At 49.9% G+C, this 14,295-nt stretch overlaps 1 protein-coding gene across 3 annotated transcripts in view; it reads right to left on the reverse strand.

The window, feature by feature from the left end:
- ncor2 (nuclear receptor corepressor 2) overlaps positions 1-14,295 on the reverse strand; it is a 151,436-nt gene that overhangs the window by 16,981 nt on the left and 120,160 nt on the right. For all 3 annotated transcript variants that reach the window (XM_072708012.1, XM_072708011.1, XM_072708010.1), the window contains exons 22-33: positions 11,262-11,691; positions 9,238-9,358; positions 8,176-8,401; positions 5,124-5,291; positions 4,845-4,984; positions 4,654-4,756; positions 4,468-4,575; positions 3,731-3,831; positions 1,409-1,511; positions 956-1,096; positions 693-776; positions 365-603 (exon numbers count right to left, since the gene is read on the reverse strand). In XM_072708012.1, the coding sequence (XP_072564113.1) occupies positions 365-603; positions 693-776; positions 956-1,096; positions 1,409-1,511; positions 3,731-3,831; positions 4,468-4,575; positions 4,654-4,756; positions 4,845-4,984; positions 5,124-5,291; positions 8,176-8,401; positions 9,238-9,358; positions 11,262-11,691 (1,964 nt within the window). The remainder of the gene's footprint in view (positions 1-364; positions 604-692; positions 777-955; positions 1,097-1,408; positions 1,512-3,730; positions 3,832-4,467; positions 4,576-4,653; positions 4,757-4,844; positions 4,985-5,123; positions 5,292-8,175; positions 8,402-9,237; positions 9,359-11,261; positions 11,692-14,295) is intronic.

The following is a 14,295-nucleotide window of genomic DNA, read 5'->3' on the forward strand; positions in this document are numbered from 1 at the left end:
TACAGTGTAGGGAACATGACCACCGACAGTGTAGGGTATGTAGCTACTGATGGTATAGGGTACACGCAGCTATCAACAGTGTAGGGCAGTGTTTCCCAACCCAGTCCTCGGGGAACCCCCAGACAGTCCATGTTTTTGCTCCCTCCCAGCTCCCAGCCAATCAGCAATAACGAAATCCTGGTACAGGTATGCTGAGAGGAAGCAAAAACGTGGATTGTCCGGGTTTCCCTGAGGACTGGGTTGGGAAACACTGGTGTAGGGTACGCGGCTACTGACCGCATAGGGTACGCAGCTACTGATGGCGTAGATTCCACACATTAGTATAAATCAGCCTTCAAGATAGATTCACCCGTCTCCGACTTACCTGTGTTATGGAGCCCTCCTTGGCAGCCTTGCCTCCCATGGAACCCTCAGGGGCTTGCCGCAGCTCCTCCCGCGGGATCTCATGAATCGAGCGCCCCCCTTCTTTGACGGTCGCCACAGCACTGTCGTGAGGACGGCCCTTCAGAGAATCAGGCCCCCTGGAGGGGGGCGAAGCCTCCCGCTTCATCTGCTTCGCCTCCCGCCTCAGGTACTCATTTTGGTCCAGGTGGCGTGGGATGCCTGTTGGGGGGGGGGGGGGGGGGGTATCTTAAAGGCTACTGCTAGGGAAACTTCAAAGGGACCCTGGCCATCCAGCCCCAGCACGCTACCTTGTGAGATGGACCCACGGATGTGGTGGGACTCTTTGAAATGTGGGCTGTGGCGGTCCTGCGGCATAACCCTTTCAATCAGCCCTGGGGGATGGAGCAGAATGGCTCGCGGTCAGCTGACCAATCAAATCATCTGGTCAAATCAACAGCTATTTGAACCAAATTTCAGTGTCACTGGTCAGAATGCATCTTACAAAATAAAGCAAAACCTGGGAGAAAAAAACCGGCGATTTGCTGAGCGCAGGGGCCAAGAAGATAAATACCTTCACAGTTGGGGGCAGACAGCCCTGTGGCATCCCGCAGAGGCAGCCCCCGTGTAATGCCCCCCTCCATGACGTCATAGGGCCGCTTCAGACCCAGGAGCTCCCCACGGCCCTCCTCCTTCGGAGCCTGTGCCATTGCCCCTGCAGACAGAAAGGCCAAAAAGCAGAGAAGTCAGCCAGTATGATCTACCCAGATAGGCTGGCAGGGTCCACATGACCTTACTTATTTATGCTGCACAAGGGGATCTGCGGCTGTACCTTGGGGAGGTACTCAACCTGATACATGTGAGTAAAATATCCCCTGTTTTAAACAGCACAGCAGGAATTCCTTCAGATGCCAAAAAGAAAAGAGTAAAGGTCTAAGAGGAGAGAGCGAGCCAGGTGCTGGGTCACAGTGTACTGAGCAAGAGCAAAAGCCATGGCCAAGCTCACCGTGCATGGTGTGAAACTCACGTTCATATGTGAGGATGTGGCCGCTGACACCCTCATAGACCACGTGGGGCTTGCTGAGCGCCTCGTCACGCGAAGCCTTGTATAGCAGGTCAGCCGGGGTGCCCTGCATGCCAGAAATCAATGGGAATACAATGCAGTGTCACCCAAATCCACTGCTAATAACTCAGACAACCAGCATACAAACATAACCGACTATCTTACAATGTGCAAAAGATAGAAAAAATTAATTACAAATAAAACTGAAAGAAGGAAACTCAAAATCAAAAAGGCAAAGTGTGCCTTTGTACAGAAAGGAAAAAGCTGGTAGTGGTGATTAACACACTGATCCACCGGGACCTCCTCTAACCGCCAGCAGCACGAACTTCTGCGCATCACACCTTTGGCTTTTGTTAATGGGCCGTCGCATCAGCATACTGATCACCAATCAGGAAAACAATGGGATAGTCGGTAATCATCACAGCAGCTCACTGTCACCCCAAAAAGACGTGAACCCCATTATACAGTCGTGTTTGTCATATATTTTAGTTCTCATTGATTTAAGTACTGCTTTTGACATATTAACTGCTATATAATATCCTGTGAAATTAATCTTAATCCCATACGGTAATAAAAGCCTCGCTTTAACAAATACCAAAAGAACTTTAATGGTTCTTACAGTTGGGTATGGGTGGTCTTTTTCTATTGAATAGATATAAAAAATTAGATAGGTAATGTTTTCTCATATTCATTTTATATGTCAGAGTACATGCAAAGCAAACAGAATAACAAGCTGCTTTAACCAAAAAACTGCATTTATCAGTTGATTTCAAATAAGAACCAGGGCAGCCAACTTTCATCAGCTGGCTGGAGTGAGATTTTCAATTCGAGATAAGCGCGCGCGCACGCATGTACACACACACACACACACACACACACACACACACACACACACACCTTGCCTGAGTGTGAGAGTCTGAATGTGCGTCACGCCAGATGCATGAGAGTTGGAAACCCAGAAAATGTACATTTTTAAAATACATCCTGCGTGTGAAAACTTTTCAGCTGTATGATTCCAGAACAGAGCAGCCACGCTATTAGGAGCATTACGGCTTTTTGACTTAGACTCACTGCTATTATTAACACTAACGGGACATTAGCACAAACAAGAGGGCTGGATACACCGAAGCATGTCTTGCTTGTCAGTTAAAGGAGTTTGACGTTCACTGGTGTGGGAAACGTCGGTTCTAGTGTTACAATAAGGAATATAAGAGTTCCTGTACCACGGCCAGGGGCGCGTTATAAAAATGTCCGGGGAGATTAATCGGCTTGGATCACTTTTTCTTTCTGATTTGATTACAGTAAATCCCAGCAATACAAAACCTGATCCCAGAGGGTGAGGGGCAGGGCAGTGGCAAAGGTCAGGGCTGGGGCACAGAGCCCGCAAGGGGTGGCCACAGGTAACTGGAAGGTGTCTCCATGGTGACCAAAGGCTCGTAATGGTCCCACTGGCAGGTTTATCTGCGGGTAACGTGAGCTGACCGTGTGAGCTCTATGCCTTGTTGACAAGGTATCTCACCCTTTTGCTTAGTTGTCCACTGAGACAGAAAATGAGAAACCGCCACAGAACTGTTACTTCCTGATAAGTAGGTAAACAGCAATGTGCTTCAGTGCCAGAGGCAGCAGCTAGCCAAGAGGGGGGTAAACACAGAGTTTAACGGAGGACAGGGCTGGCGGTGGAACATCAGAAAAGCTCTGGGGCAGTGTGGGTAATCTGCACTTATGTAGCACCTCCTACATGTGACCGTGGGCAGGGACACAGGGCCGAGAGGTGAATGAATTGACTAGAACCACTCACAGAAACATACAAAGTGAAAGTGATTCATTGTCATCATTGACACACCACAGTGTGAAGAACGAAATGCGTCCTCTGCATTTAACCCATATGTGACTTTGTGACACAGCAGTAAGCAGCTAATTCACCGCCTGGGGAGCATAGATTGGGGGGCGGTACCTTGCTCTGGGTATCTAAGTGGTACTTTGCTGGCAGGGGATTCAACAGCAACCTTTCAATGGTAAGTGCGCTTCCTGAACCATTAGGCTACCACGGCCCCACTGCCCCACGGCCCCACTGCCCCACGGCCCCACTGCCCCACGGCCCCACTGCCCCACGTCCCTGAATTGAACTGAATCTTGCTAGACTACAAAATGAAGGCTGTGCTACTTGAGCATATTACAGCTAGCCAACATGCCTTTCCTGTTACCATAACTACTCCGTTTCTACCTTTGTTCTTCAACTCTTCCTTATATAAAAAGCTGCAGTAACGTAGCTCTTTTGGTGCCTACCTGAGTTATAGAGCCTCCGCGATATGAGGGGGGGTCCTGGAGGACCCTCGTACCCGGCAGGCCCTTGGTTATGCTCCCGCCCTGGACTGCTGGCACAGACACTGCAACAGCAGCACAATGACCGAGGTAAAAAAAGACAGCCTCCTTAGGGCAGCCTGGGGGGCAGAGGGGCAGGCAGGCGGGTGGGAAGGGGGGCAGGCAGAGAGGCAAGCTGATGGGAAGGGCGGCAGGCAGGCAGAGGGGCAGGGAGGCGGGAAGGGGGGCAGGCAGAGAGGCAAGCCGATGGGAAGGGGGGCAGGCAGGCAGAGGGGCAAGCCGATGGGAAGGGGGGCAGGCAGGCAGAGGGGCAAGCCGATGGGAAGGGGGGCAGGCAGGCAGAGGGGCAGGGAGGTGGGAAGGGGGGCAGGCTAGTAGGCAGGGGGGCAGGCAGGGGGGCAGGCGGGTAGGCAGAAAGACAAGCAGGTGGACAGGGGGATAGGCAGGCAGAAGGGCAGGCCGGTGGGCAGGAGGGCTGGCAGACAAGGGTAAGCAGAGGGACAGGCAGAGGAGCAGGCAGGGGGCAGGCAGAGGGGGCAGGCCGGCAAGCTGGGGGGAAGGCCGGCAAGCTGGGGGGAAGGCCGGCGAGCAGGGGGGGCAGGCCGGCGGGGCAGGCAGACTGGCAGACAGAAAGGCTGGCAGACAGGGGCAGGCAGATCAGCGGGCAGGGGGCAGGCCGGTGGGTGGGGTGCAGCTCTCACCGCGGCCTGTGGTAAGGTCTGCTGTGACGCCCTGGCTGGACAGGTTCTCGGGTTGAGAGCTAAGAGCGCGTGGGGAGAGCTGCTCCTGCTTCACCACAGGGTACGGTCCTGCGGACAGAAGTGGGGGTGTCAGCTTCTGGGAAACACTACGCCATGGTCAACATCCGGAGAAGCAATGACTCTCACCCAGCTTCTTCTGCTCCATCCACGTCAGGCTGAGAGCCCCCCCGGCAGGGCCCTTGCTGTGCTCGGGGCCATGGGCAGGACTGTGCAGCTGCACTGGAGTGCCCTGGGCAGATGGCAGGATGGCATTCAGAGTAGGACCACAGCGAGACCGGGGACACCCTGCTGCAAATTTAGGGGGATTTCACACTCACCTGGGTGATAGAACCTCCAGGCTTGGCAGAGGAGATCAGGGGAGGGGGCTCCGGAATGGGCTGGGGCCGGCCAGTAGAGGCCAGGCGTCCTGTGTCCTGCTGCAGAGCGAGGGGGAGTCCGTGTACAGCCTGTGGGAATGCTGGACGGGAAGAGAGAGAAAGAGCATATAGGAGGAATAAAACACCCCAGAAGAGTAACAAAGGCGGCTAGTGGGGGTGGGGCAGGGACAGGGCGGCCCTTCATTTCACTCTGATCTCAGAGTGGCAGGCCGTACGTACTGGGGCTGTAGTGCAGCAGTGGCTGCTCGTGGACCAGGCGGCCCACGTCCCGTGGAGATTGCTGGTAGGGGGAAATGACAGGCCGGCTGGAGCTGGCAGGCCGGAGATCATCTGCAGCCGACCCGGGCTTCCAGCCTTCCCCATGTGGGGAGTACGCACTCGGCTTGTCTGAGGAGAGAAAACAGGGTCCTCTGCATTATCTCTGACATGGAGCCATAGGCCCTGTTCACACCTGGTATTAACATGCGTCCTGGGTGATCCGATCACAAGCGGACAGAGCTAAATATGTCCATTCACACCTGGTATTAACATGCATCTCCGTGTGCGTCTTGACTGACCGCTTTTAATCGCATCGCACTTTCCTGCAGCTCATTAAAACGTAAATCACTTCTGTATGCAGACATTAAAAGGAGGAGAAGCAAAAATCAAAAGCTATTGGCGCATTCCAGGGTGAACAAACAGCCATCATTGTCAAAATGAAATAAATGTATCTATAAATAAGTAAATTAATAAATAAGAATTTCAATAATTAATTTGTACTTTTATTTTTAAATAACTCCATAAAGGTTATTATATTGCTTAATAACGTTTATCTTCTACGTATAATCTTTAAATTGTATTTCGTAGTAATGTTGGGATTTTCTTTTGAGTCATTATGATGAAATATAATACACGACACAAATGTGAATTCTTAAATAATTCAAACGATATTTCACAATAAAATTCAACTTTTCACGTTGTAGGCATGTATTTGTATACAGCGTCAACATGATAAAAATGTACGTGTTAAAAAGGTTTTTTCAGTACTTTGGTTAATACTTCTCCATTCAAGGGCAAAGGGTTCAGTCTGTAATGCATTATGCTGGTTGCCATATGATAATATTTCAGTTATTAATCATAACCAATGAATTTGTGAAAATTTCACCAAAGAGGTTCATTGTTTTGTCTGATACGCTGAATTTTATGTCTGACTTGGAGCAAGTGAAGTAAATGAAGCGAAGTAGTCAGGGCTGGAGTGGGACTGAATTTCTGACTGGGACCAATATAAAACTATATAAACAATCACTATTATTATATGTTTCTTTTAACATACTCATTATCTAGGCTGTTGAACGCACATTCTTACCTACAAGCTTTAATTCTGCGTTCATGTAATTTTTAATGTCTCGTTTCACCAATATTAATAAAGCATGGAGCAGCTTTGACATAAATAAGGAAGCATCATCAAACTGCACATTACATATATGATCTGGGCAAATTTCAAAACATCTTTAATAAATCACTTCTTACACAATTTATTTTTCCAGAATTTGCATGGAACATCAGTGATGCACACTTTATTGTCCCACATTAAACCAAATTCCTAGCAGATTCAAACTTCTTTTTTGGTGTTGTAGAAAAAAAGATGCATTGTCATTCACAATGCAGTTTACTACACAGTGGCCAATTCTGCGCTGACATACGTTCTGACATAAATCATATTGGTGTGGAAAGGACCATAGAAACGATACAAACGTCTCGCTGCAGTGCCATGGAGATGCTGGCCACTGGCTGCTTAATGGCTACGCTCTGCTGCCGCACACAGGGACAGTGGTCAGAGAAGTGCTAGTCACCACACATCTCACTGTGCGTCATCACTGCGCTGCCCCAATGATTGGGGCAATATCTAATGGTATCTGGTATCTCATATCAGACGGTCAGAGACTCTAGGTAAGAACTTTGGGGAGCAGCATAAACATGCACGGCTCTAATAGGGGCATCCCAAACACTACCAGTACTTCATCTGATGCCTGGACACACCCCAAAGTCCACATTTGTTCCTGTTCTTGGTTAGAATTTAATTACAGTGGTGCCTGCGGTTCACGAACACAATCCGTTCCAGGAAAGTGGTCGTGAACCAATTTGTACACGAACCAAGGCAATTTTCCCCATAAGAAAGCATTGAAATTCGATTAATTCGTTCAAAAACCTACCAAATAATAATTTTTGTTAAATAATTTTCTGGTTTTTATAGTAAAAATTTAAGGAAAAACAATATAGTATGGCGATGAGCGTACCGATGAATCACGGGAGCAGAGAGACAGTGAAGACTTGCTTGCCAGGGAAATCTTGCTCTTTATTAACAGTCTTTAACCCTTGTATTGTTGTTGTTGTTGTTAATATTAATGGTTGCGATCCTCATGTGTATTTAGCGTGTGTAAATCTTCCACCGTGTGAGCATCTTGCAGTTCGGCGTCTGACATCCTTGTGTTTCCTGTCTGCGTATTTGGGTTTGGTGCTCATTGAGTGCTTGTTGTGATCCTTCTATTTACATTTGCAAGCAGGGCATGCTGGGACATGCGCACCGCCGCTGCTACACTAGTATAAAAAAAGGAATCTGGTCGAGGAATCTGTTCGTCAACCAGATTTTGTACGCGAACCAATGCATTTTTTTCATGAAATTTTTGGTCGTGAACCAAATTGTTTGTAAGCCACAGTGTTCGTGAACCGCAGGCACCACTGTAGCTGAAGGTTTTCAATGTGTGGTCTATGCTTACTCGCTCATTTTTTAATTTGCTGTCAGGTTCATTTTAATTAAGAATGACACATTACAAGCACATATAATTACAATTTAATCGAATCAAGATTATTTTTTTGGCAATTTCACACCACTTTTTCCCCCAATTCTTTGCTCACTTCTTTCCTCATATTACCTTAACAGAGACTTGTTTGACCAAAGGGGTGAGAGGTTTAAAGTGAGAGTCCCTCACTGCATCAGCTTTGTCTCTGTTTTTTTTTTTTGCTTTCAGTAGATCTGGGGTTTAGCGGGTCAGACTAACAGATTGGACTAAGAGCTGCCATGCCGCCACAGCAGCAGGAACATAAAAGCTGTTGAAATTAAACACAACGTGCCAAAGGATGTACTTTGCTGATCAGTGAGGCCGCCTCTTTGGTTTTGTCATTATCGGTCATTATTTAGATGCGGTGTATCTTTTTTTACTGGCTGAAGTCATTGTCATACATGGCACTGACGTCCCTTCCGATTTATGAGTTAATAGTGCGAGGGACATACCATCCTTGTCAGGGGCCATGGGGGCGGGGCTCCGAGCCTGGGGGCGGTCCCTGGGTGCCTGCTGGATATGGAGCTGCTGCTGTGGAGGCTTGCCGGTCGAGGGGCCCTCCTGGGACAGTTCATGTGCCATGGTGATCTGCTGCTGGTACAAAGCAAGCGCGTGGGGGGGCACCAGCTGCTTTGCACCCCCACCACGGGGGCCACTCTGTGCAGAAACCTCTGGCATCTGGGGAGACGTGACAGCAACATGTATCACTGCGCATATTCATACCCCGATACGCACATTTTCACTCCCCGATATGCACGTTAACAGCCATATATGCATATTCACTCCCAGAAACCCATATATTCGCACCCACATATTCACACCCATATGCGCTCATGTTCACTCCCAGAAACCCATATATCCACTCCCAGATACGCACGTTTACAGCCATATACGCATTTTCACTCCCAGATACGCATAAATTCATGCTTTGAGACAATGCAATATTATGAAAATTTGCTATAGAAAATAAACAACTGAACTGAATCTTGCTAGCCTACAACATTAAGGCTTTGCTGCATGAACATATAACCCACAGAGCCGCACAGCAACCCACCAGCAAACAGCAGTAACTGTGCCCTTATCACTCGGTTACACTGCCATTGTAGATTATCAAGTTTATACTAGCTCACTACCAAAGAGGTGCCTTAAACCTGCGTCCCATTACGTAAGCATGTTATAGTAACAGTGCATATTACCACAGCGTCAGGGCAGCTATTAACCTCCATTCGTTGGGAGGGAATTACAAGCTAGCAGTCAAAGCAGCCAAATGTGCCGGTCTCACGCCTGACGCAGTCCTGGCAGACAGGCTGCAGCCCTACTGCCCGCTTGTGTATTATGTGGGGGGGGTGCGCATTTCATTTGGTGGCTCATACATGGAGGCTGGCATATTCTGGCACTTTCCGTAACCAGCCCCTGAGCTAATACTAACTCTAAGAAGTGGGCATGTGTTTCAACAGGCATGTGCCAACCTCCCCCCCCCCTTCCCCAACACACACACACACACACACACTCACGATAGGCGGAATAGCAGCAGCCCTCTGTTTGAGCTGCTTGAGGTCCATGGGCTTCTGCTGTGCTGAGGAAATGACCCCATCATGGGTGTAGTTCAGCAGACTGGGCCTTGGAGAGGTTATCCTGTAGGTAGTGAGGGGAGAGATAGCAGGTATGAGAGGAGAGGAGAGGGCAGGGCACAGGAGACACCTTAGCTAAATAAGGTCAGAGAAAGACGTCTCCCTCTGCTGATCAATGCTGTGAGGGAGGTGCTGCTGGGAACACAGGCCAGGACACTGTAGCTTTGGAGAACATTTCCATTCCTCACCACATCCAGCCCCACCCCCCTTTCCTGAATGTGCTTTGGCATCTGCCAAAAGCGACATTTTGCTGACGAAGCCAACATACGCAGTCTGCTGTCATGGGGAGAGGGAACAAACACTCCTCTGGCATGGAGAATGATCTCCCCGCGACACCAAAAATGCTTGCTCTGCCGGCACAGAGCACGATCCCCTGTTGGCACTAAGATCAATTCTCCTGCAGGCTCTGAGGACGCTTGCTCTGATGGCACAGAAAACGATCCCCTGCTGGCACCAAGAGCAATCTCCCAGACAGCACCGACAACAATCCCTCCGCCAGCAGAGAGAAAGATCCCCCCGGTGGCACCGAGTATGCTTGCTCTGCCGGCACGGAGAACGATTTCACTGCCAGCACTGAGAACCTCCCCTCCAGCACTGAAAACGATCCTCCCCTGTCACCAAGAATGCTTGCTCTGCTGGCACAGAGAATGATCCCCCACCCCCCGGGACCGGGAATGCTTGCCCTGCTAGCACAGAGAATGATCCTCCCCTGGCACCAAGAACACTTGCCTTGCTGGCACAGAGAATGATCCTCCCCTGGAACCAAGAACGCTTACTCTGCTGGAACTGAAAACAATCCCTCTGCTGGCACTGAGCACAATCCCTCGGCCAGCAGGGAGAAGGATCCCCCCCACTCACACAGAGTATGCTTGCTCTGCCGACAGAGAGAATGCCAGCACCGAGAACCTCACCTCCAGTACCAAAAGCGATCCTCCCCCAGCACTGAGAACACTTGCCTGCTGGCACAGAGAACGATCCCCCCCCACCCCCCGGCACCAAGAACACTTGCTCTGCTGGCACAGAGAATGATCCTCCCCTGGCACCAAGATCGCTTGCCCTGCTGGCACAGAGAATGATCCTCCCCTGGCAATCTGTGACAGGAAACACAAACTTACCCTGTCTGAAATTCAACCTGCTATGATATTTATATCTATTTGAGTCATAAGGCAATTAAACACTGTCTTGTTCTGCTGGCACAGAGAACAATTCCCCGGCACCGAGAACGCTTGCTCTGCTGGCACAGAGAATGATCCTCCCCTGGCACCAAGATCGCTTGCCCTGCTGGCACAGAGAATGATCCTCCCCCAGCACCGAGAACGCTTGCTCTACTGGCACAGAGAATGATCCTTCCCCAGCACCGAGAACACTTCCTCTGCTGGCACAGAGAACGATCCTCCCCCGGCACTGAGAACACTTGCTCTACTGGCACAGAGAATGATCCTCCCCCAGCACTGAGAACGCTCCCTCTGCTGGCACAGAGAATGATCCTCCCCTGGCACCAAGATCGCTTGCCCTGCTGGCACAGAGAATGATCCTCCCCCAGCACCGAGAACGCTTCCACTGCTGGCACAGAGAATGATCCTCCCCCAGCACTGAGAACGCTCCCTCTGCTGGCACAGAGAATGATCCTCCCCGGCACTGAGAACGCTTCCTCTGCTGGCACAGAGAATGATCCTCCCCCGGCACTGAGAACGCTTGCTCTACTGGCACAGAGAATGATCCTCCCCCAGCACCAAGAATGCTTCCTCTGCTGGCACTGAAAACAATCCCTGAAGCATGTGAAGCAAACAATATACGTCTGGTCTGACAGAGGAAAAAAGAAAACCTTTCTTTATCAATAAGAATCACACTAGAATCAGTTTTCTTGATTCTTATCACTGTATGTGTGTAAGGTGGGGGGGACCCACCTGCTCTTCTCTGTGCTGTCCGGCTCCTCCACCTCATCGGCGCTGCAGGTGGCACTGGAGTCGCTGTCCCCTTGATGGCCAGCTTTGGATTCATTCTCCTTCTTGATGCTCTTGATAGAGCCCTTTCCCCTGTTGGCCTCTGGAGGGGGCTTTTTCTCTGCACAGTCAATGGGCTGCTCCTTGACGCCTTCCTCAGGCTCACTCTTTGCCTCCGGCTCTGCCACAGGCTCTGCCTCCATGGACATGGGTTCTGAGTCAGCTGCTCCCCGGTCAACCTCCCCTGTGTAGGGACCTTCTTCCACTAGGCAGCCCTCCGCTCCAGGCACCTGGCTAGGCTTGGTCCTGGTGCTGCACTCTTCCTTGGCTTTGCTTTCCTCAGAAGAGCGAGGTGACGGCAGGCTCTCTGTATCCGAGCTGTTGTTAGCCCCTGCTTTGAGTTGGTGGTGGTGGGGGGGGGGAGGGGGGGGATTCAAGAGGAAATCTTAACAGATTGCTTTTGAGAGGAACAGAGCAGTTCCATTCATTGAGTTACCTTGCTGAATGAGACTTATCTAAGTAGCAGGAACGCATACAGCAAACGTGATGGACAGCAGAAGAGCAGAAGAGGACATACAAGCCAGAGACATTTGTGATGAATTAGAAGATGTCTAGAGGGCCAGATCTCTGTCGACTATCCCAGTCATGACAGAGAGCAGAATGGATAAGCCATCAATACTGCCTAAAGCCTAACTCACACTTCACTTTTCCGCGTGTGCTTTTTGGGCTGCGGATGATCGTGTATGTGGATGCTTTTTTGCTCATGCTACATTTGTCGTTGGATGCAAATGGTCACGGTCGGTGCATCCATACAGCACTGATATTCCAGCAGTTTTTATGAATGGTTATAAAGTTGTTAGTATAGGCTAATATGGTGTACTGTGGCATTTTCAAATACAAAATGAACCGGGAACTACCCCCTGCAAATTTTATCACCAAAATTTCAAAATACTGTTTCATTTGAAAATACCATATACTGCAGTATAATGTCAGGAAGATATAAATTATAAAAATGTAAAAAATTAGGTATGCCGATACCTCTTTGCCTCCTACAATTATTCTTATTCTACTCTTTCTAGGTTGACCTCTGCTCCTTTAGTGTCACTGCTGTCACCTACAGGAAACACCTAGTCAATTATTTTGCACATGTGCAGTCGACAGGCACAGACATGCACCTCCACTACACGTACTGCAGCCGTCTGCTACAAACCCCTGATGATGAAAATTACGTTACCTCACCCTGTGCACGACTGAAAGCACACGAGGAAAAGTATGAACTGGCCTTAAGCATAGTCCTCTGTGTTAGCATAGGAGCTAACTGTTCATATTTGCATTTGGATGACACGTTTTTCTGATAGCTTTTTGATTCCTCAAAGCTTTTGCTCTCTCCAGGAATTTTCCAAAATTCTGGTATGTTTGTCACAGTCATGGAAGAGAAGCTCAATTCATCAGCACCAGTGTACATCTGAAGGCCAGATGTATAACTACTCAGAGGAGGCCCTCCCCAATGACTATCGCCACTGCTTTCCCTGTAGCTCCTGAAGGCCAGATGTATACTCAAAGGAGGCCCTCCCCAATGACTATCGCCACTGCTTTCCCTGTAGCTCCGGAAGGCCAGATGTATACTCAAAGGAGGCCCTCCCCAATGACTATGGCCACTGCTTTCCCTGTAGCTCCTGAAGGCCAGATGTATACTCAAAGGAGGCCCTCCCCAATGACTATCGCTACTGCTTTCCCTGTAGCTCCTGAAGGCCAGATGTATACACAAAGGAGGCCCTCCCCAATGACTATCGCCACTGCTTTCCCTGTAGCTCCTGAAGGCCAGATGAATACTCAAAGGAGGCCCTCCCCAATGACTATCGCTACTGCTTTCCCTGTAGCTCCGGAAGGCCAGATGTATACTCAAAGGAGGCCCTCCCCAATGACTATCGCCACTGCTTTCCCTGTAGCTCCGGAAGGCCAGATGTATACTCAAAGGAGGCCCTCCCCAATGACTATCGCCACTGCTTTCCCTGTAGCTCCTGAAGGCCAGATGAATACTCAAAGGAGGCCCTCCCCAATGACTATCGCCACTGCTTTCCCTGTAGCTCCGGAAGGCCAGATGCATACTCAAAGGAGGCCCTCCCCAATGACTATCGCTACTGCTTTCCCTGTAGCTCCTGAAGGCCAGATGAATACTCAAAGGAGGCCCTCCCCAATGACTATCGCTACTGCTTTCCCTGTAGCTCCGGAAGGCCAGATGTATACTCAAAGGAGGCCCTCCCCAATGACTATCGCTACTGCTTTCCCTGTAGCTCCGGAAGGCCAGATGTATACTCAAAGGAGGCCCTCCCCAATGACTATCGCCACTGCTTTCCCTGTAGCTCCTGAAGGCCAGATGAATACTCAAAGGAGGCCCTCCCCAATGACTATCGCCACTGCTTTCCCTGTAGCTCCGGAAGGCCAGATGCATACTCAAAGGAGGCCCTCCCCAATGACTATCGCTACTGCTTTCCCTGTAGCTCCTGAAGGCCAGATGTATACACAAAGGAGGCCCTCCCCAATGACTATCGCTACTGCTTTCCCTGTAGCTCCGGAAGGCCAGATGCATACTCAGAGGAGGCCCTCCCCAATGACTATTGCCACTGCTTTCCCTGTAGCCCCTGTTCTTAGAAACCCTGAGAAATAAATGCGGTCCCCAACATGAATGAGAATAGTCATTAACAGCGTAGGAGATGTGGTCGTTAATGGCAGAATCGCTGCTCTGACAGCTGATGCCTTCTCAAGTGTGACTTGGATCCTGTTCACACCTGGTATTAACATGCATCCTGGGTGATCCGATCACAAGTGGACAGCGCTAAATAGAGGTGTGAATGCACCGAAAATGCATTGAGGACACATTGAGATCCGATTGCTCCAACCACATTCGGAAGTGGTTTGGGACGCCTATGGGTACATTCATTCATAGCAGAGTGAACACGAATGTGTCCCAGGCTGCAACGAAGGACAGCCTTCTCAG

Source organism: Paramormyrops kingsleyae, chromosome 2, assembly GCF_048594095.1.
Source record: "Paramormyrops kingsleyae isolate MSU_618 chromosome 2, PKINGS_0.4, whole genome shotgun sequence".
Classification (NCBI taxonomy): domain Eukaryota; kingdom Metazoa; phylum Chordata; class Actinopteri; order Osteoglossiformes; family Mormyridae; genus Paramormyrops; species Paramormyrops kingsleyae.